Below are 24384 nucleotides of genomic sequence, written 5' to 3' on the forward strand. Positions count from 1 at the left end.
TACTTACTTTTAAATGGTTGACTTCAGCAATTAGCCGTGAAATGGTAGCGATACCAGCAAAACCCTTCATATTCAGAAAGTTCGAGTTGTGCTGCTTGTGTAAAGTCAGGGGAGATAATCCTAAACTTGTTTGTACATGTATTATTCATAAAGTGGTTAAGGAAAAATCAATAGGACAGTAGACTTTAGGAGATACAATTGTTTGGGTTTTTTTTGCTCCAAGAATATGATTTGTTGTACATGTACTGACATGTAAGAGTCTCATGTAATATATTCATCGTCATGATTTGTCTAATAATTTATTTCCTCAGGATTCATTAACGCATTATATCAATAATGAATGTTTACAAGAGTTAAATGATTCATGTTTTTGAAGACAATGACCCTTTCCTACCTCTTGAATTCCTCTTTTGCAAAGCAGTCTAACGGATTGGGTGCGATTTGTGCCTGCAGTTCATTTGCTGTAGTGAATCTAAAATTCTGTGTATTTGATCGTCATGCACGTCGCTGTGAAGCTAAATGCTAATCCAGATTGCAATGCTGTTTTATTGACAGTATATGTAAATATTCAAACAGATTTTGATCTGCTTCCTTTTGTTTCGACCCTTTTCATCTTCAAGGCCCCAATTCATTCCCGTGGGGATCCGGGTTAGAATAGGTCCTCAGTACCCCCTTACTTGTCGTAAGAGGCGACTAAAGGGGGCGGTCCTTCGGATGAGACCGCACAAACCGAAGTCCTGTGTCACAGCAGGTGTGGCACGATAAAGATCCCTCCCTGTTCAAAGGCCGTAAGTGCCGAGAATAGGCGTAAATTTTGCATCCCTTCACCGGCATTGGTGACGTCTCCATATGAGTGAAAAATTCTCGAGTGGGACGTTAAACTATATTCAATCAGTCAGTCAGTCCTAGCAGCATGGGAATTAAACTAGATATACAGTATAAATGTAACAGCATAGGAATTAAACTAGATATACAGTATAAATGTAACAGCATAGGAATTAAACTAGATATACAGTATAAATGTAGCAGCATAGGAATTAAATTAGATATACAGTATAAATGTAGCAGCATAGGAATTAAATTAGATATACAGTATAAATGTAACAGCATAGGAATTAAATTAGATATACATTATAAATGGAGCAGCATATGAATTAAACTATACAATATACATGTAACAGCATTATCTTTGTGACATTTTGTATCTTTCGTCACCTCCTTTCAGTACTTTTGGTACTTTGATTTTTGCATTTCCCCATCACCTTGATTTTTGTACCCCTTATTAGGAAATTTTGTGTAATTTGTAGAAATAACCCTGAAACTATTTGATGTTGATAGCTGAGACTACTTTCAGAGGTACATACAGGATTGGAGGGTGGTTTACTTTGATTGATTGATTGATTGATTAGGGCTCTACACCGCTTTGGCATTATCTCAGTCATTTTACAATGGTTAACTAACTGAAATGTGTTTGTGAGTATTGGAGTTTCCCTGACGGCCCCCAGTGAGCCTACTCTTTTTCGAAAATCAGGGAAACGTTCTTTTGCGTGCCAAGGGGTTTGTGATCCTTTACATGTTGCCCTCATTAAAAACGACCCATCCGACAAACATAAAAACTGCGTAAACAGGTAAAAATACATATCCTTTTTGTATATAAACAGTTATATCATAAAAGTATTCAAATTTTCCTGTAAAAATCGCTTTCTTGTAAATATTGTATGATAAGATGGTTGTCAATATTTGTAAAAAGTCCATGCATTGAGTTGCATATTACTAAAAAGTCTATTTTGTATGGGCGTAAAATCACTACATGGTTTGTACTGCTGTGTAGGGTGTAACACAGAACATTTCCAGGCGCGTAGCTGCCTATATGCAAGTACGCAATTGCGTACACATCATTTGAGAGAGAGAGAGAGAGAGAGAGAGAGAGAGAGAGAGAGAGAGAGAGAGATCTTTGCTGTTTAAATATTTGCGCCTCAAAAATAAATATTCTTGGTTTTTAATTCAATCAGCATTATAATGTCCATTCAATCAAATCTAAAATCCTTTTTGAATTTCAAATCACTAACATCATATCGAATATAACTTAAATGCACATTATAAACACATGAAGTGTAGTAGACGAATGAGGATATATTTTGAGATTTCATTGATAAAACACAGATGCTTTAGAATGCTTCACCCCAATAGGATTTTGTCCTGGACCCACTGGGACCTCAAGGTGGTCCCGGACCCCTTGCCATACTTTGCGTACACTTCATTTTCTTTCTGGCTACGCGCCTGATTTTTGATCTATTTATTTCGCATCAATTTAACAAACTGATTTTAATGCTTTCTTTATAAACAGTAAAATGGTGAAAACTATATAACAGAACATCCTTGTGTAGGGGTCAATCATTAAAACAAAATGTACATACATCATTATCGTGGTAAGTAACGATAGCTGGCGACAGGTGTCCCACGGGTTGCTCCGGTTTTTTCGTCATACAACGTTTGTGACATTTTGTATCTTTCGTCACCTCCTTTCAGTACTGTAATCCCCCCCCCCCTTTCTCCTTCACCTTTGTACCCTTAATTAGGAAATTGTGTGTAATTTGTAGAAATAATCAATTGTTTACTTAAGGAACTATTTGATGTTGGTAGTGGATACTACTTTCAGAGGTGCACTCAGGCTGTTTACATACACTTGAAGGAGGGTATTGGTGTTCTCTGAGAGTGCAAAAAAAAAAAAAAAAATGTTTAGGGTGTTGTTTTTTCGGTGTCGGCAGACGAAACCGGTAATACAGAGAACATTTCCGACCTAGTTATTTCACATTAATTTAACAAACTGATTTTTGCATACAGTAATATAGTGACAACTATATACATATTGCATCCTTGTGTAGGGGTCAATCATTAATACCAAATTTACATACATCATTATCGTGGTAATTAACGAAGGCTGGCGACCCATGCTCCTCTGATTGTTTCAGTTTTATTTCGTCATACAATCTATATACACTGCAATAAATCAAGTTGATATTTTTTCTCTCGTTTATTTGTGCATTGATTAATTTTCTCTTTACAGTCATCCATCTTTTACTTGTTCAAGACTTGTCAGGAAGAGATAATGGAAAATGACATTTTCAAAAATCTGAAATAAAAGTAATTGTTAGCAGAAACCCTAATTTTCTTAGGTAATGAATGTCAGATAAGCATTGTCCATATAAAGCACATGCACTGCTTGTTTACAAACCTGTTTCCTATCGCACTTTATGAATCATTCTATTTTCAAAGGTACTAGTACATATCTATTTTATTCGAGTCTGATTTATATTTGATCTTGACTACACAATATAAATTCTAAATTGCTTGGTTTAAGTAACGGCATCCGAAGTACGTAAATCAATTTTTCAATGAGTCCCCTTTCACAATTTTCACAGAAATCAGAGGACACCATTTATACTGGGTATTAAGGGTTTTTCTTCAATTAAATCTGTATATATAATGTTCAATCTATAAAATTTAAATTGGAATTCAGAATCTGTGCGATGTTCATGGATAGCCAGACTTGGGCGTGATTGTTACAATTGGGTATTTGTGATTGAGACAGAAAGATTTAAACCTAGGTTTGGAGGCCGTCCAAACAAGCAACAATGGGGACCTTCTAGGCGGGCGCTCGCTCTCCCGTTAACCCACACACGTATTCCGCTTTTATTCCATACATTTATTATTTGAGTAAAATGCTTTGATGTGTACCGGTGGGAATATTTCAGTTCTGAAAAGAGAAGAGGGAAATAAAAATTGTCAGCATTCTCGCGGACGGTGCCGCGCTAAATAGTTATATGGTTCTAGAGCGGTTCACGCGAGGGGGAAGGTCAGACCAGATCGCTGTACATTTATGGTAGTGTTTGGGAGAATTTTATGTGAAAACTGAGGTGGGAAGATGGATTTAAGATTGCAGTGTTTGGCTGAGAAGAGAATGCAAGGGGACTTTTAAATCCTAGATATCGCTAGTCTTTATCTCTGTAGGAATTTCTACCTGTTACATTCAGTAGCAGCTTTTTATACGACATTGAAGTATTGCTTTGAAACAATTGTCATCGGACGACCTCAGGTAGGTGAAGAATTTTTCTGTCATTTGACTTTATTGTACTGGATTAATTTCGTTAGAAAATAACGCTGCAGATTGATAGTGGGATAGGGGTTGTACTTGAATCCGCTGCACGTGACTAATATACTACGCACGCTGTATACCTGTTCAGGTGTACCTACGTGTACTAGAATTCAGTACCGTGCGTACACCTTTTTATTAAGAATTTGATTTCAAACGAAGATCAATCACAATGCCTCATTGTGTGGGGATGGCGTATTTTATAAACAGGTGTAAATGAAATATTATTGGAGATTTAAATATACGACAATGTGCGTACAAGTATATAATACCGTTAAATCGCTAATTGAGGTTCAGTATTACAGTGGATTTGTTAGTTGTTAGTGTAGAGTTCGGACTACACATTCCTGGGGGGATTCAGAACCCGCGGAATGTGACGGCGTGAATAGGTGGAGATTCCTTGACTTGACGTATCGACATGAGTTGTTTATTAGATAAATATTAAATCACACAATGACACATGATCGAGGTCGTCACCTAAAGTCCAGACTGGACAAATATAGCCTGAGCTGACCAGTGGGGCCGAGGTCTCGCCGATGTCCGTTCAGTGCTGGTTGGTAGAGGCGGTTGTCGGTGACACCGTTTTATTACCTTGTGCAACAGGTGTTTCTGATATGTTTTTTTTTTGTTGGTCTAATTGTACATTCAAAGCCATGTTTTACAAACTGTATCAAATGCCAATGGTATGTTACATAAAAGCCCCCTCGCTTCTCTAGGTGTTCCACGGAGCAGTGGCCATGTACAACTGACAAGAAAGGGAATACCAGTCACATTGGAATACATATTGTCATCTTTTATGTTGAAAAGACACCACGCTATATACAACACTTCTGTCATTTCTAAAGATGTTTTTCTCACAGATTTCTAAAAATGGGGGAAATTGTCATTAGCTAAGTTGTCAAAACACGACTACGTTTCCAAAGAGCTGGTAAGAATTTGTTCGTATAGGTTAAATTGCAGTCAGAAAAAGAAACGGCCTCTGAATGTCTTTGTGTTTATTTTTGGAAAACTCGGTGTAAAATCTGTAAAGAGTTTTATTTGAATTTTTTTTTTTATTATGGATATTTGCTGCCACGACACATGCGTTTCACATTGCGGTTCTGAAGGGCTGTTGAGATTTCTTTTCCTTTGTGCAAATACGTACATTGTTTTTAAACAAACATATCAGATGAAGTAATCAGGCGGTTAAATGTGTTTAATATGTCGTGGTGTGTCATCAATAGGGACACGTAGTGTAAACACACCCACTGCCAAATCCGAACTGACAGGTTAACGGTAAAATCGAGTGATTTTCTGATTACTACACAGATATGCAGGCTTTCTTTGTGAATATTGGATACGATAAGTTGTAACACTTTAAGAGAGTCTGCATTAACTGTTTTACTTTGGGGGGAAATCGGCTGTGCATTTCATTTTCTCCAAGTCAGGACTTGGTGACAAATCAATGAAGTCTCCGTGCTTCGTTATAAGGCACAAAGACGGGAGGTTCGCCACACCTGTGAAAATGCACAAAATAATCCTTATCTAGATCGTAGGAACATTTTTATGGGCATTTTTTGTTAAGCTCAGGCTGACGTCTGGCAAATTAAAATAGGCTGTGTCAGGTAGAGTTTTCAATGCAGTCATTGATCTGTTTAGTGAAACATAGCATGTTCAACTGTTGCAGTAGAATTAGATCGAGCCCCCGGTTTTTCTCCGAGTGCAGTTAGTTGTTGGGGTACACAGTGCACGACCACATGACATTTTAGTGTGTGCTGTTTGAGTTTAATGTCAGGCTTAGTGACAGAATAGAGATTATAACTGAATCTATTTTATTTTCCAGTCTATGTGTGTGTGTGTATCCCAGAATTCCCTTGTAGAGGGAGGGAGGTCGTCAGCAGGATGAAGACTCTCAGATGACCGATGGCCACCTTGTCTGTGTGTTTGTGTGTGGTTCTCTATGTCTGTCTACTCCCATCACCAGTGAATCCAAAATGTCTCAACAATTCAGGTAAAATCTAATTTCTGTCAGGTTACGTTTGTATCATTCTGATGTCTGGTTTTTATCTATTTTGTGTTTTGAGTTATATCTGGTTACATGTGTATCTGGTTACATTTGTATCTGGTTTGTATCTGGTTACACATAGATCTGGTTACATGCATATCTGGTTACACATGTGTCTGGTTTGTATCTGGTTACACATAGATCTGGTTACATGCATATCTGGTTACACATGTATCTGGTTTGTATCTGGTTACACATAGATCTGGTTAATTTGTATCTGGTTACATTTGTATCTGGTTTGTCTGGTTAAATGTGTATCTGGTTACACATGTATCTGGTATGTATCTGGTTACACATAGATCTGGTTACATTTGTATCTGGTTACATGTGTATCTGGTTTGTATCTGGTTACACATAGATCTGGTTACATTTGTATCTGGTTACACATAGATCTGGTTACATTTGTATCTGGTTTGTCTGGTTAAATGTGTATCTGATTTGTATCTGGTTACACATGTATCTGGTTACATTTGTATCTGGTTTGTATCTGGTTACATTTGTATCTGGTTTGTCTGGTTGAATGTGTATCTGATTTGTATCTGGTTACACATGTATCTGGTTTGTCTGGTTGAATGTGTATCTGGTTTGTATCTGGTTACACATGTATCTGGTTTGTCTGGTTGAATGTGTATCTGATTTGTATCTGGTTACATGTGTATCTGGTTTGTATCTGGTTACATATGTATCTGGTTTGTATCTGGTTACATGCATATCTGGTTACATGCATATCTAATTTGTATCTGGTTACATGCATATCTGGTTTGTCTGGTTAAATGTGTAACTTGTTACTCGTGTATCTGGTTTGTATCTGGTTACATCTGTATCTGGTTTGTCTGGTTAAATGTGTAACTTGTTACATGTGTATCTGGTTAAATTTCTATCTGGTTTGATATCTGGTTTCTGTCTGGTTTATATCTGGTTTGATTTAATTGAATATTCTTTGTACATGAGTCATAAAAGGATGGCTAGCACATGCAGTATAAGCATGCTATGGTAAATTCAGACAGGGAGTATTGAAGAGGTTTTCAAGCCATTGTTCTATTGAAATTTGAATATAGACACACTAAAATTAATGGATTCGTAAGTTTTATTGATTTTCAGTTAGGGTGGGGACATTCACTTATTCCCATTTCACCTGTTTCCAGAGGAGACTGGGCTCTGATATGCTGGTGGTCCCAATCAAGTGCTTACTAGATCAATTATCAATCCCAGCTGTTTTACTTCAAAGGATAAGAAAAAATGAAATATAAGATAATGATGAAATCTATACATTTCTTTAAAATCCTAGAGTTTATATGTAGACTCTGAAAGGAAAGGTTACAGTTTAAGTCAGCAGCTGGGCAGTTCAGGTTGGTGAATAGGCTTTTAAGGAGTAACATTTTGTGGACTAGAGTTTAATGAAGTTACTCAGATTTCAAAACGTGCTACAAAGGTGAAGGTTGTATAGAGGGGCTGATCTTGATATAGATTGGTTATGGTTATCTGGTGTAGAACGATCACCCTGCTGATAAGTACCTCTGACTCATGGTATCAATACATTTCTTCTAGTTTCACTTTGGTATGCAAACTTTTTTTAATGGCTTCATTAAACTGACATTTCTGTTACTGGTAAACCAAACATTCTACAAACAAACTCACAATTATCCTTCATGAAAATGAAAAAAAGTGTAAAGCATTGAAGCAAAATATTTGAATTATTCTTTCTAATTAAATGATTTTTATGATGAATGTAGACATGTTTTCTGGCAATAATTCATTTTATAAAGCAATACAAAGGAATTCAAGTTGATTGTAAAATGATATAAACATATTGACCATTTGTTAAGCATGTATATACAGCAGAGCAACTGACGCTGTACATGTGGTTTAATTATGTGAAGTAGAAGGGCTATTATGAACCGTGGACATCACTCTGGACAGCTCTGTGGTTACAGCACTTGACTAGTAATGCAGGGGTTCCGGGTTCAATTCCTGGTCCCTGCAGTCGATCATCAATTTTCTCCTTTCCTATATTATAATGATTGGAAATGAAACTTATTTGTGCATGTTATATTGGAATGTTAAATCATATAATATACGTACAGGTAGGCTAATGAGTGAGAATCCTTGGCAGGTTGTATTAAGTATAGGTTTGGAATTGGATACAAATCATATGATATATGTACAGGTAGGCTATGGAGTGAGAATCCTTGGGAGGTTGTATTAAGTATAGGTTTGCTATGGAGTGAGAATCCTTGGGAGGTTGTATTAAGTATAGGTTTGGAATTGGATACAAATCATATGATATATGTACAGGTAGGCTATGGAGTGAGAATCATTGGCAGGTTGTATTAAGTATAGGTTTGCTATGGAGTGAGAATCCTTGGCAGGTTGTATTAAGTATAGGTTTGGAATTGGATACAAATCATATGATATATGTACAGGTAGGCTATGGAGTGAGAATCCTTGGCTGGTTGTATTAAGTATAGGTTTGGAATTGGATACAAATCATATGATATATGTACAGGTAGGCTATGGAGTGAGAATCATTGGCAGGTTGTATTAAGTATAGGTTTGCTATGGAGTGAGAATCATTGGCAGGTTGTATTAAGTATAGGTTTGCTATGGAGTGAGAATCATTGGCAGGTTGTATTAAGTATAGGTAGGCTATGGAGTGAGAATCATTGGCAGGTTGTATTAAGTATAGGTAGGCTATGGAGTGAGAATCATTGGCAGGTTGTATTAAGTATAGGTAGGCTATGGAGTGAGAATCATTGGCAGGTTGTATTAAGTATAGGTAGGCTATGGAGTGAGAATCATTGGCAGGTTGTATTAAGTATAGGTAGGCTATGGAGTGAGAATCATTGGCAGGTTGTATTAAGTATAGGTAGGCTATGGAGTGAGAATCATTGGCAGGTTGTATTAAGTATAGGTTTGCTATGGAGTGAGAATCATTGGCAGGTTGTATTAAGTATAGGTCTGGAATTGGATACAAATCATATGACACAAACATGTAGTAGTTGTCAAGCTTGTGAATCAGGGTCAAGGTCATAAATCAGACATTTAATGCAAAATAATCATTGCTTGTGAGAGGTGCTATATGGTAATGAGAGAGATATACACATAAAATGTGTATGTACTACCATATAAGTAGAGAGGGTTGTGTAGTTATATATGACAGCTATATATATATTTATATTGTGTCGTTGTGTAGTTATATATGACAGCTATGTATTTATATTGTGTCGTTGTGTAGTTATATATGACAGCTATATATGTATTTATATTGTGTCGTTGTGTAGTTATATATGACAGCTATGTATTTATATTGTGTCGTTGTGTAGTTGTATATGACAGCTATGTATTTATATTGTGTCGTTGTGTAGTTATATATGACAGCTATGTATTTATATTGTGTTGTTGTGTAGTTATATATGACAGCTATGTATTTATATTGTGTTGTTGTGTAGTTATATATGACAGCTATGTATTTATATTGTGTTGTTGTGTAGATATATATGACAGCTATGTATTTATATTGTGTCGTTGTGTAGTTGTATATGACAGCTATGTATTTATATTGTGTTGTTGTGTAGTTATATATGACAGTTATGTATTTATATTGTGTCGTTGTGTAGATATATATGACAGCTATATGTATGTATTTATATTGTGTTGTTGTGTAGTTATATATGACAGCTATGTATTTATATTGTGTTGTTGTGTAGTTATATATGACAGCTATGTATTTATATTGTGTTGTTGTGTAGATATATATGACAGCTATGTATTTATATTGTGTCGTTGTGTAGTTGTATATGACAGCTATGTATTTATATTGTGTTGTTGTGTAGTTATATATGACAGTTATGTATTTATATTGTGTCGTTGTGTAGATATATATGACAGCTATATGTATGTATTTATATTGTGTTGTTGTGTAGTTATATATGACAGCTATGTATTTATATTGTGTTGTTGTGTAGTTATATATGACAGCTATGTATTTATATTGTGTTGTTGTGTAGTTATATATGACAGCTATATATGTATTTATATTGTGTCGTTGTGTAGTTATATATGACAGCTATGTATTTATATTGTGTCGTTGTGTAGTTGTATATGACAGCTATATATATATTTATATTGTGTCGTTGTGTAGATATATATGACAGCTATGTATTTATATTGTGTCGTTGTGTAGTTATATATGACAGCTATGTATTTATATTGTGTTGTTGTGTAGTTATATATGACAGCTATGTATTTATATTGTGTCGTTGTGTAGTTGTATATGACAGCTATATATATATTTATATTGTGTCGTTGTGTAGTTATATATGACAGCTATGTATTTATATTGTGTTGTTGTGTAGTTATATATGACAGCTATATATTTATATTGTGTTGTTGTGTAGTTATATATGACAGCTATATATTTATATTGTGTTGTTGTGTAGTTGTATATGACAGCTATGTATTTATATTGTGTTGTTGTGTAGTTATATATGACAGCTATGTATTTATATTGTGTTGTTGTGTAGTTATATATGACAGCTATGTATTTATATTGTGTCGTTGTGTAGTTGTATATGACAGCTATGTATTTATATTGTGTCGTTGTGTAGTTATATATGACAGCTATGTATTTATATTGTGTTGTTGTGTAGTTATATATGACAGCTATGTATTTATATTGTGTTGTTGTGTAGTTATATATGACAGTTATGTATTTATATTGTGTCGTTGTGTAGTTATATATGACAGCTATGTATTTATATTGTGTTGTTGTGTAGTTATATATGACAGCTATGTATTTATATTGTGTCGTTGTGTAGTTATATATGACAGCTATGTATTTATATTGTGTTGTTGTGTAGTTGTATATGACAGTTATGTATTTATATTGTGTTGTTGTGTAGTTATATATGACAGCTATATATATGTATTTATATTGTGTTGTTGTGTAGTTATATATGACAGCTATGTATTTATATTGTGTCGTTGTGTAGTTATATATGACAGCTATGTATTTATATTGTGTTGTTGTGTAGTTGTATATGACAGTTATGTATTTATATTGTGTTGTTGTGTAGTTATATATGACAGCTATATATATGTATTTATATTGTGTTGTTGTGTAGTTATATATGACAGTTATGTATTTATATTGTGTCGTTGTGTAGTTATATATGACAGCTATGTATTTATATTGTGTCGTTGTGTAGTTATATATGACAGCTATATATATATTTATATTGTGTTGTTGTGTAGTTATATATGACAGCTATGTAGTTATATTGTGTTGTTGTGTAGTTATATATGACAGCTATATATATATTTATATTGTGTTGTTGTGTAGTTATATATGACAGCTATGTATTTATATTGTGTCGTTGTGTAGTTGTATATGACAGCTATATATATATTTATATTGTGTCGTTGTGTAGTTATATATGACAGCTATGTATTTATATTGTGTTGTTGTGTAGTTATATATGACAGCTATATATTTATATTGTGTTGTTGTGTAGTTATATATGACAGCTATATATATATTTATATTGTGTTGTTGTGTAGTTATATATGACAGCTATATATTTATATTGTGTTGTTGTGTAGTTGTATATGACAGCTATATATTTATATTGTGTTGTTGTGTAGTTATATATGACAGTTATGTATTTATATTGTGTCGTTGTGTAGTTGTATATGACAGCTATGTATTTATATTGTGTCGTTGTGTAGTTATATATGACAGCTATATATGTATTTATATTGTGTTGTTGTGTAGTTATATATGACAGCTATATATGTATTTATATTGTGTTGTTGTGTAGTTATATATGACAGCTATATATGTATTTATATTGTGTTGTTGTGTAGTTATATATATGACAGTTATGTATTTATATTGTGTCGTTGTGTAGTTCTATATGACAGCTATGTATTTATATTGTGTCGTTGTGTAGTTATATATGACAGCTATGTATTTATATTGTGTCGTTGTGTAGTTATATATGACAGCTATGTATTTATATTGTGTTGTTGTGTAGTTATATATGACAGCTATGTATTTATATTGTGTTGTTGTGTAGTTATATATGACAGCTATGTATTTATATTGTGTTGTTGTGTAGTTATATATGACAGTTATGTATTTATATTGTGTCGTTGTGTAGTTATATATGACAGCTATGTATTTATATTGTGTCTGTACCTATAGAATGTGCTATACTGCTTTCTACAATTGTTATTAGCATGTCAAGTTAGGTGTTCAAAAGACTGAAATGTTTGTGAAAGGAATTGAGTTTAGATGATTTAAAGTTGTGTCAGGGATTATTGTGTTTAGATTGAATAAAGTTGTGTCAGGAGTTATTGAGTTTATATTGTGTAAAGTTGTGTCAGGGGTTATTGAGTTTAGATTGTATAAAGTTGTGTCAGGGGTTGTTGAGTTTATATTGTATAAAGTTGTGTCAGGGGTTATTGAGTTTAGATTGTATAAAGTTGTGTCAGGGGTTATTGAGTTTATATTGTATAAAGTTGTGTCAGGGGTTATTGAGTTTATATTGTATAAAGTTGTGTCAGGGGTTATTGAGTTTATATTGTATAAAGTTGTGTCAGGGGTTATTGAGTTTATATTATGTAAAGTTGTGTCAGGGGTTATTGAGTTTAGATTGTATAAAGTTGTGTCAGGGGTTGTTGAGTTTATATTGTATAAAGTTGTGTCAGGGGTTATTGAGTTTAGATTGTATAAAGTTGTGTCAGGGGTTATTGAGTTTATATTGTATAAAGTTGTGTCAGGGGTTATTGAGTTTATATTGTATAAAGTTGTGTCAGGGGTTATTGAGTTTATATTGTATAAAGTTGTGTCAGGGGTTATTGAGTTTATATTATGTAAAGTTGTGTCAGGGGTTATTGAGTTTAGATTGTATAAAGTTGTGTCAGGGGTTATTGAGTTTAGATTATATAAAGTTGTGTCAGGGGAGAAAACTGTGACATGCCATCAAAACCCTTCGTTTTTTGTGGATGGTAGTTTTGAAGGTATATTTCCTAATTTGTCTCCGAGAGTTTGCTCACCTTTTCAATACTACATTAGTGTCTGTTTGATTATTCCAGAAGTGACAGAGAAACGCCAGTTCTACTACAATGCTCAGAGCTTGACCATCATGCTGGAGAGCAGTGGGCGGGTCTCTCATGACATCATTAACAACATACTGAAGATTCTTCTGGAGGAGGTGGTGGGGTACAGTCGCGTGGAGGTCCAACAGGAGCATGGTCACACATACAATACCACTGTGGTCCTCAACAGACTACAGGGATGTACAGAGTAAGTGGTCATCTCAATAACGGGACACACACACATACAATACCACTGTGGTCCTCAACAGACTACAGGGATGTACAGAGTAAGTGGTCATCTCAATAACAGGACACACACATACAATACCACTGTGGTCCTCAACAGACTACAGGGATGTACAGAGTAAGTGGTCACCTCAATAACGGGACACACACACATACAATACCACTGTGGTCCTCAACAGACTACAGGATGTACAGAGTAAGTGGTCATCTCAGTAACGGGACACACACACATACAATACCACTGTGATCCTCAACAGACTACAGGGATGTACAGAGTAAGTGGTCATCTCAATAACAGGACACACACATACAATACCACTGTGGTCCTCAACAGACTACAGGGATGTACAGAGTAAGTGGTCATCTCAATAACAGGACACACACACATACAATACCACTGTGGTTCTCAACAGGCCACAGGGATGTACAGAGTAAGTGGTCATCTCAATAACAGGACACACACATACAATACCACTGTGGTCCTCAACAGACTACAGGGATGTACAGAGTAAGTGGTCATCTCAATAACAGGACACACACACATACAATACCACTGTGGTTCTCAACAGGCCACAGGGATGTACAGAGTAAGTGGTCATCTCAATAACAGGACACACACATACAATACCACTGTGGTCCTCAACAGGCTACAGGGATGTACAGAGTAAGTGGTCACCTCAATAACGGGACACACACACATACAATACCACTGTGGTCCTCAACAGGCCACAGGGATGTACAGAGTAAGGGATCTCTATAACTATTTATTACACATGGAGTCACTGAGTGCAAGTTCTACAAACTTTACAACATACGTGAAGAAACAAAATCTCTCTAGTGGTAGACAATCTTAATATAACAGATAAATGTATGTCTTACACTTAATGCTCATTAATGATGTATGTGATGTTAGATATCAGCTATGTGAGATACAGAGTGTGTAGAGAGTGGATTATCATGTTAGATATCGGCTATGTGAGATACAGTGTGTATAGAGAGTGGATTATCATGTTGTTAGATATCAGCTATGTGAGATGCAGTGTGAGTAGAGAGTGGATTATCATGTTAGATATCAGCTATGTGAGATACAGTGTGTGTAGAGAGTGGATTATCATGTTAGATATAAGCTATGTGAGATACAGTGTGTGTAGAGAGTGGATTATCATGTTAGATATCAGCTATGTGAGATACAGTGTGTGTAGAGAGTGGATTATCATGTTAGATATCAGCTATGTGAGATACAGTGTGTGTAGAGAGTGGATTATCATGTTAGATATCAGCTATGTGAGATACAGTGTGTGTAGAGAGTGGATTATCATGTTAGATATCAGCTATGTGAGATACAGTGTGTGTAGAGAGTGGTTTATCATGATGTTAGATATCGGCTATGTGAGATACAGTGTGTGTAGAGAGTGGATTATCATGTTAGATATCAGCTATGTGAGATACAGTGTGTGTAGAGAGTGGATTATCATGTTTGATATCAGCTATGTGAGATACAGTGTGTGTAGAGAGTGGTTTATCATGATGTTAGATATCGGCTATGCGAGATACAGTGTGTGTAGAGAGTGGATTATCATGTTAGATATCAGCTATGTGAGATACAGTGTGTGTAGAGAGTGGATTATCATGTTGTTAGATATCAGCTATGTGAGATACAGTGTATGTAGAGAGTGGATTATCATGTTAGATATCAGCTATGTGAGATACAGTGTGTGTAGAGAGTGGATTATCATGTTAGATATCAGTTATGTGAGATACAGTGTGTGTAGAGAGTGGATTATCATGTTGTTAGATATCAGCTATGTGAGATACAGTGTGTGTAGAGAGTGGATTATCATGTTGTTAGATATCAGCTATGTGAGATACAGTGTGTGTAGAGAGTGGATTATCATGTTAAATATCAGCTATGTGAGATACAGTGTGTGTAGAGAGTGAATTATCATGTTAGATATCAGCTATGTGAGATACAGTGTGTATAGAGAGTGGATTATCATGTTGTTAGATATCAGCTATGTGAGATACAGTGTGTGTAGAGAGTGAATTATCATGTTAGATATCAGCTATGTGAGATACAGTGTGTATAGAGAGTGGATTATCCTGTTAGATATCAGCTATGTGAGATACAGTGTGTGTAGAGAGTGGATTATCCTGTTAGATATCAGCTATGTGAGATACAGTGTGTGTAGAGAGTGGATTATCATGTTAGATATCAGCTATGTGAGATACAGTGTGTGTAGAGAGTGGATTATCCTGTTAGATATCAGCTATGTGAGATACAGTGTGTGTAGAGAGTGGATTATCATGTTAGATATCAGCTATGTGAGATACAGTGTGTGTAGAGAGTGGATTATCATGTTAGATATCAGCTATGTGAGATACAGTGTGTGTAGAGAGTGGATTATCATGTTGTTAGATATCAGCTATGTGAGATACAGTGTGTGTAGAGAGTGAATTATCATGTTAGATATCAGCTATGTGAGATACAGTGTGTGTAGAGAGTGGATTATCATGTTTGATATCAGCTATGTGAGATACAGTGTGTGTAGAGAGTGGATTATCCTGTTAGATATCAGCTATGTGAGATACAGTGTGTGTAGAGAGTGGATTATCCTGTTAGATATCAGCTATGTGAGATACAGTGTGTGTAGAGAGTGGATTATAATGTTAGATATCAGCTATGTGAGATACAGTGTGTGTAGAGAGTGGATTATCATGTTAGATATCAGCTATGTGAGATACAGTGTGTGTAGAGAGTGGATTATCATGTTGTTAGATATCAGCTATGTGAGATACAGTGTGTGTAGAGAGTGAATTATCATGTTAGATATCAGCTATGTGAGATACAGTGTGTGTAGAGAGTGGATTATCATGTTAGATATCAGCTATGTGAGATACAGTGTGTGTAGAGAGTGGATTATCATGTTAGATATCAGCTATGTGAGATACAGTGTGTGTAGAGAGTGGATTATCATGTTAGATATCAGCTATGTGAGATACAGTGTGTGTAGAGAGTGGATTATCATGTTAGATATCAGCTATGTGAGATACAGTGTGTGTAGAGAGTGGATTATCATGAGTCCAACCAACCTAAACAAGGAAGGATAACTTTAAATGCTGTGTGCATATAATGTGTGTCTTCCTAGTGTTTGTATGTTGATCTTTCTAGTGTTTATATGTTGATCTTTCTAGTGTTTATATGTTGGTCTTTCTAGCTTTTATATGTTGGTCTTTCTAGTGTTTATATGTTGGTCTTTCTAGTGTTTGTATGTTGGTCTTTCTAGTGTTTGTATGTTGATCTTTCTAGTGTTTATATGTTGGTCTTTCTAGTGTTTGTATGTTGATCTTTCTAGTGTTTGTATGTTGATCTTCCTAGTGTTTGTATGTTGGTCTTTCTAGTGTTTATATGTTGGTCTTTCTAGTGTTTGTATGTTGATCTTTCTAGTGTTTGTATGTTGGTCTTTCTAGTGTTTGTATGTTGGTCTTTCTAGCTTTTATATGTTGGTCTTTCTAGTGTTTATATGTTGGTCTTTCTAGTGTTTGTATGTTGGTCTTTCTAGTGTTTGTATGTTGATCTTTCTAGTGTTTGTATGTTGGTCTTTCTAGTGTTTGTATGTTGATCTTTCTAGTGTTTGTATGTTGATCTTCCTAGTGTTTGTATGTTGGTCTTTCTAGTGTTTATATGTTGGTCTTTCTAGTGTTTGTATGTTGATCTTTCTAGTGTTTATATGTTGGTCTGCCTAGTGTAAGCATGCAGGTCTTACTAGTGTTTATAAACTTGCAGAACTGATGGTCACTAAACAGTATTACACATAACGGCCAATAGAATGAAACATTGTCTCTAGGAAATAAAAGTATCATTGTTAATCATTGTTTATTTTCTTAACAGCTGCTCAAGTAGTAGGAATCAAATGGTACCCAAGTCAATGGTGAACATCGAGATACCAGTCACCCCAGAGCTAAACACAGAAAAATGGACGTCTTCTGGTCATGTAGTGGATTTGGGACAGCTGGGACCATATGCTAGGTTGTCATTCCTTAATTCAACTTTTCTTTATAATAAAAATAACAAGCATTTACAGCTTTTCAATTTGAGATGTAAAATCCTGATTTCACGAGAGTTTACAACAAGGAGTATTACATAAGGGAGATAACTCTTGATTTACATTTGAAATGTTCTTCTAATAAAATCTGATAATCTGCTAGACTTGGAATGTTCCTTCCTGGATACTCGTCGGAGGAGCTGTGGAGACAGGGGGTGATTGCTAATCACTGGAGGTCCCTATTCCTGCCAGAGGTCAAGGACAAATTCTCGTACAGGTCAAAGTTCTCCTCTCTTATAAACCTGACAATGTCGAGTGACAGTAGCGATAATACCAAACATTTCTGTGAGTCCGGCTGTGACGGAGGATTGTACTACGGCCCGTCCTGTAACAACCAACACCAGAACTGTTCAGTGCTGTTTTCAACCTACCCTGGTAAAAAACATATATCAAATAAGCAGAACTTTTAATGAGGATTTAATTTTGGCATTATTAGCGAGGGTGTTGAGATCGCTAAAACTGAATATAGCTAATTAACAATTCATTCTGTTCTGGAGGTTAAATGGTTATCTTTCTTGAAATGATAATAAAATTAGCTCTCACAAAATATTTATAAATACCAATTTTTATGGGAAAATCACTAAATTTGTGTCCTGCTAAAATTCCACTTATGCAATATATTGAAATCAGAGACTTTCAAAATAGTAAATAGAACATCTTTAGTAATCGTGTGTATTATAACAAATTCTCGATTTGATCTCTCATGCCTGACTTGGTTTCCTTTCAGAATATGATGCAGACATTCTGAAGTCCCTGATTACGAAGCTGGACCTCCCACTTATTGTGGCCTGGATAGGGGACAATTTTATCCCCTTTATTTCTGAGCGTCTACAGAAGCAGCTCCCGGTTCTGTTCTTTGATTTTGAGCCCAATCCATTGACAGCAACATACAATGTTACAAGTGTTCACCTTCCTTCATGTGTTCCGACAGAAAACCAGTTAATGGCGGCCTGTGAATTCCGGTGGAATAATCTAGAGAAGTTTGTGTGGAATAAAATTCAAGTAAACATTCCTGAGGCAGCTCATGTGATCTCAAAATTAAAGTTTCCTCCGCAACAGTATCAGGCACTCCTACAGGCTTATTCTAAAACGTTGTCTACAGAAAAAGTGGCTTGTGATTGGTTGAAGGACAATGAAGTGACCTGGAGGTCGTGGATACCACCTGATCTATCCCATAAGCCCCGCATTTTCCTCTTGGGAATGTTTCCTCTAAGTGGTAGCCTGTGGCAACAACCGGGTCTAAAAGCAGGCAAGTCTATTTCTTCAGATTCTGTGTCTAGTCTGAGGGAGGTACAGTAAATCAGTCAGTCTATGTGTTGTTTGTTATGACTGTGCATGACATGGATATTTTAAGGCAATAATTCTTGTGACAAACTTTTAAGGAGGTATAGCACTCCAGAAAAATTTAATTGATGAACAGTCTGTTAAAAGATAAACACAATGATATTTTGAAATTGGAAATTTAGTGTAGTAAGTGAAAAATTGCTGTTTTAGTGAAAAGTCCCAGTCTTAGAAAAAAAAATCCACAAATTGTCTTTTGTACTGTATATTGTACTTAAGATATATGTGTTACAGTAAATCAACACTCCGAGTTGTGAGTTTATACACATCAAAAGTATTGGGCTTGACACCCACAATACTGACAAAATTTAATGTTTGACACTGGTATTCTTTGTGTTATGATGGCCAAAACGGGCACTGTTACACATTAATAAATCCTGTGCAAAAATGTAATCAAAAGAAAAAGTTGTTTATAATAGAGCAATGATTTCCAGAGTGGTCCTAACAAGAAGTATACTGATATTTATACAATGTAATGTTTCTGATGTTTGTAGCCGCGGAGCTGGCTGTCCGTCGAGTAAATCTAGATAAGGCAGTTCTTCCTAAGTACGACCTCCAGGTTCTCTACATCGACAGTCAATGTAAGGCTGACGTAGCCATGAAAGAGTTCATCAAGTACGTCCAGAACAACCACTTCGGTCCCATCGCTGGAGTTTTAGGTAGGAATTAGAAACTGTTGTTAAAACTCTATGTTTCGTATTAGAAATGCCATTTGAACTGTTCATTACTATGTGTATACTATATGTGTTTTAGGTCCTGCCTGTTCGGATGAAGCAGAACCCATCGCTTCCCTTTCTAAACATTTCCACATGCTGACGGTCAGCTACGGTGCTGAGTCTTCCTCCCTGTCTGACAGAGTTACTTACCCTTATTTCTACAGGACAATTCCTCACGCCGGTCACCACAAGTAAGGAGTGCTGAATTAAGGACAGATTGTGAAATCATTCCAACAAGTTATATTATTTCTAACATATATAATTATCTATTTTAAATCTCATCAAATGCGTGTAGCTTATACCTACCTGTATTACAGAGCTCATTTCAATCTAGTTCAATCAAGCAAAAACTAATTCAAGTTAAAATCCTTATTTGCAACAATTTGCTGAAATTAATAAAAGCCACGATTGTGAACACCTGCAGTTGAAGGTTTGTTTTGTTTGTGTCACAGATACATCTACCAGCAAATGTTCTCCCAGATGGGCTGGGGGCAAGTGGGTGCCCTGGCGGAGAGGACCCAGGATTTCCCAGAATACCATGTAGCTCTACAGGACTTCCTGAAGCAGCATGGAATCAACATGGTGGTCAAACGGAACATCAGAGCCATCAACCCCAACACTGACTTCACTCAGGTTGTTACAACTTTATAATGGTGGAGTTCGCGTGTTAACTATAGTCTAGCGCGGAAGTTTAGTTTATGCATGTCTAGTCAACTAGTGCACACGAACGAAGTTTGGTTTAGTTCAGAAATAAAAATATGGCTGTCTGCAACAAATCAATTGTGGAATTGTCAATTTTGCAAAGTAGTTTTCAGTAATGGTATTGAAGAATCATAGATGTACCAGCATAAATCTACTAGCTACAGCTTGTTTCTCGATAACCATGTTTTTCGGGATCGAAAATTTTCCCATTATTATGAATCATTGAATTTAGAATAGTTTTTTAATTGCATTTATTAAGCTCGCTTTCCAAATGGAGAACGACTGACTTCGATATCAATTGTTTCATTTTACCATGCTTTGGGCAAGCATAAAATGTAAAACATGGGCCTAAATGAGTAAAATTGACTAAAATAACTAAAAACATGCACCTCTTTGTGGTTTCTGTCATATATTCCTCAAAATTTAATCTCTGCTAACGTGCTCAAACTACTTTTCACACTTTGTCCGCCATCTTTGAACTAGACCGCTAGTACGTGATAGAATAATTAGTAATTTTCGACTAGACTCGTTCACTTCCGGCAAACTGAAGCACATTCGGGTGAACTATAGTTTCACTTTTGTGACTATTTGCAATCGAACTCCACCAATGTTAGAGGTGCATCAACTCTAACACTGTCTTCTCTCAGGTTGTTACAACACTGTCTTCTCTCAGGTTGTTACGACACTGTCTTCTCTCAGGTTGTTACGACACTGTCTTCTCTCAGGTTGTTACAACACTGTCTTCTCTCAGGTTGTTACAACACTGACTTCTCTCAGGTTGTTACAACACTGACTTCTCTCAGGTTGTTACAACACTGTCTTCTCTCAGGTTGTTACAACACTGTCTTCTCTCAGGTTGTTACAACACTGTCTTCTCTCAGGTTGTTACAACACTGTCTTCTCCCAGGTTGTTAGAATTTTTTTAATGTCAGACAAGCATCTATCTTATGTTTACATACTTCTTCACTATATAGAGAAGAATAAACATTGATTTGCCAGGTATACGCTGTACTCTGTTAATGGCATTTTGTAACCTAACCAAGAGCAGTTTTTTGTACGAGTTTACTTTCTCAGGTGTTTGCTGACTTAAGATCAGCCAATGCCAGAATTATCATCGCTGACTTCTTCCCATCCACAGCCAGACTTGTCATGTGTGAAGCTTACAAACAGGTAACAATCTCTCTCTCTCTCTCTCTCTCTCTCTCTCTCTCTCTCTCTCTCTCTCTCTCTCTCTCTCATGATAGAATAAGGTGTGACTTTCAATCTCCATGGAGTAGTACAACCGAAATTAATGAAGGTTTGATTTTAATGGCCCCCACAAGTTCTCGCCCATGTGACAGTTACTATACATATATACATGTGATAGTTACTATACATAGATACATGTGACAGTTACTATACATAGATATGTGTGATAGTTACTATACATAGGTACATGTGATAGTTACTATACATAGATACATGTGATAGTTACTATACATAGATACATGTGACAGTTACTATACATATATACATGTGACAGTTACTATACATAGATACATGTGACAGTTACTATACATAGATACATGTGACAGTTACTATACATATATACATGTGACAGTTACTATACATATATACATGTGACAGTTACTATACATAGATACATGTGATAGTTACTATACATAGATACATGTGACAGTTACTATACATAGATACATGTGATAGTTACTATACATAGATACATGTGACAGTTACTATACATAGATACATGTGACAGTTACTATACATATATACATGTGATAGTTACTATACATAGATACATGTGACAGTTACTATACATAGATACATGTGACAGTTACTATACATAGATACATGTGATAGTTACTATACATAGATACATGTGATAGTTACTATACATAGATACATGTGACAGTTACTATACATAGATACATGTGACAGTTACTATACATAGATACATGTGACAGTTACTATATATAGATACATATGACAGTTACTATACATAGATACATATGACAGTTACTATACATATATACATGTGATAGTTACTATACATAGATACATGTGATAGTTACTATACATAGATACATGTGACAGTTACTATATATAGATACATGTGATAGTTACTATACATAGATACATGTGATAGTTACTATACATAGATACACATGACAGTTACTATACATATATACATGTGATAGTTACTATACATAGATACATGTGACAGTTACTATACATATATACATGTGATAGTTACTATACATAGATACATGTGATAGTTACTATACATAGATACATGTGATAGTTACTATACATAGATACATGTGACAGTTATTATACATAGACACATGTGACAGTTACTATACATAGATACATGTGACAGTTACTATACATAGATACATGTGACAGTTACTATACATAGATACATGTGATAGTTACTATACATAGATACATGTGACAGTTACTATATATAGATACATGTGACAGTTACTATATATAGATACATATGACAGTTACTATACATAGGTACATGTGATAGTTACTATACATAGATACATGTGACAGTTACTATACATAGATACATGTGACAGTTACTATACATAGGTACATGTGATAGTTACTATACATAGATACATGTGACAGTTACTATACATAGATACATGTGACAGTTACTATACATAGGTACATGTGACAGTTACTATACATAGGTACATGTGACAGTTACTATACATAGATACATGTGACAGTTACTATATATAGATACATATGACAGTTACTATACATATATACATGTGATAGTTACTATACATATATACATGTGATAGTTACTATACATATATACATGTGATAGTTACTATACATAGATACATGTGACAGTTACTATACATATATACATGTGATAGTTACTATACATAGATACATGTGATAGTTACTATACATAGATACATGTGACAGTTACTATACATAGATATGTGTGATAGTTACTATACATAGATATGTGTGACAGTTACTATACATAGATACATGTGACAGTTACTATACATATATACATGTGACAGTTACTATACATAGGTACATGTGACAGTTACTATACATAGATACATGTGACAGTTACTATACATAGGTACATGTGACAGTTACTATACATAGATACATGTGACAGTTACTATATATAGATACATATGACAGTTACTATACATAGGTACATGTGATAGTTACTATACATAGATACATGTGATAGTTACTATACATAGATACATGTGACAGTTACTATACATAGATATGTGTGATAGTTACTATACATAGATATGTGTGACAGTTACTATACATAGATACATGTGACAGTTACTATACATATATACATGTGACAGTTACTATACATAGGTACATGTGACAGTTACTATACATAGACACATGTGACAGTTACTATACATAGATACATGTGATAGTTACTATACATAGGTACATGTGACAGTTACTATATATAGATACATGATACATGTGACAGTTACTATACATAGATACATGTGACAGTTACTATATATAGATACATGTGACAGTTACTATACATAGATACATGTGACAGTTACTATATATAGGTACATGTGACAGTTACTATATATAGATATGTGTGACAGTTACTATACATAGATATGTGTGACAGTTACTATACATAGATATGTGTGACAGTTACTATACATAGATACATGTGACAGTTACTATACATAGATATGTGTGACAGTTACTATACATAGATATGTGTGATAGTTACTATACATAGGTACATGTGACAGTTACTATACATAGATACATGTGACAGTTACTATACATATATACATGTGATAGTTACTATACATAGATACATATGACAGTTACTATACATATATACATGTGATAGTTACTATACATATATACATGTGATAGTTACTATACATAGATACATGTGATAGTTACTATACATATATACATGTGATAGTTACT

The 24384-nt window shown here is 35.0% G+C and overlaps 1 protein-coding gene across 8 annotated transcripts in view; it reads left to right on the plus strand.

Moving 5' to 3' along the window:
• Positions 1-3612: 3612 nt before the first annotated feature.
• The window catches only part of LOC125664158 (atrial natriuretic peptide receptor 2-like), a 34822-nt gene continuing 14050 nt past the window's right edge, over positions 3613-24384 (plus strand). The window contains exons 1-10 of one of the 8 annotated variants that reach the window (XM_048896722.2): positions 3613-4096; positions 5976-6143; positions 13296-13506; positions 17434-17571; positions 17751-18022; positions 18375-18896; positions 19483-19647; positions 19742-19895; positions 20157-20337; positions 21481-21576. In XM_048896722.2, coding sequence (XP_048752679.2) covers positions 6056-6143; positions 13296-13506; positions 17434-17571; positions 17751-18022; positions 18375-18896; positions 19483-19647; positions 19742-19895; positions 20157-20337; positions 21481-21576 — 1827 coding nt within the window. In that variant the 5' untranslated portion in view covers positions 3613-4096; positions 5976-6055. The other 7 variants (XM_048896724.2, XM_048896725.2, XM_048896726.2 and 4 more) reach the window with 7 other exon arrangements.

This window comes from Ostrea edulis, chromosome 1 (genome assembly GCF_947568905.1).
Source record: "Ostrea edulis chromosome 1, xbOstEdul1.1, whole genome shotgun sequence".
Classification (NCBI taxonomy): Eukaryota; Metazoa; Mollusca; class Bivalvia; order Ostreida; family Ostreidae; genus Ostrea; species Ostrea edulis.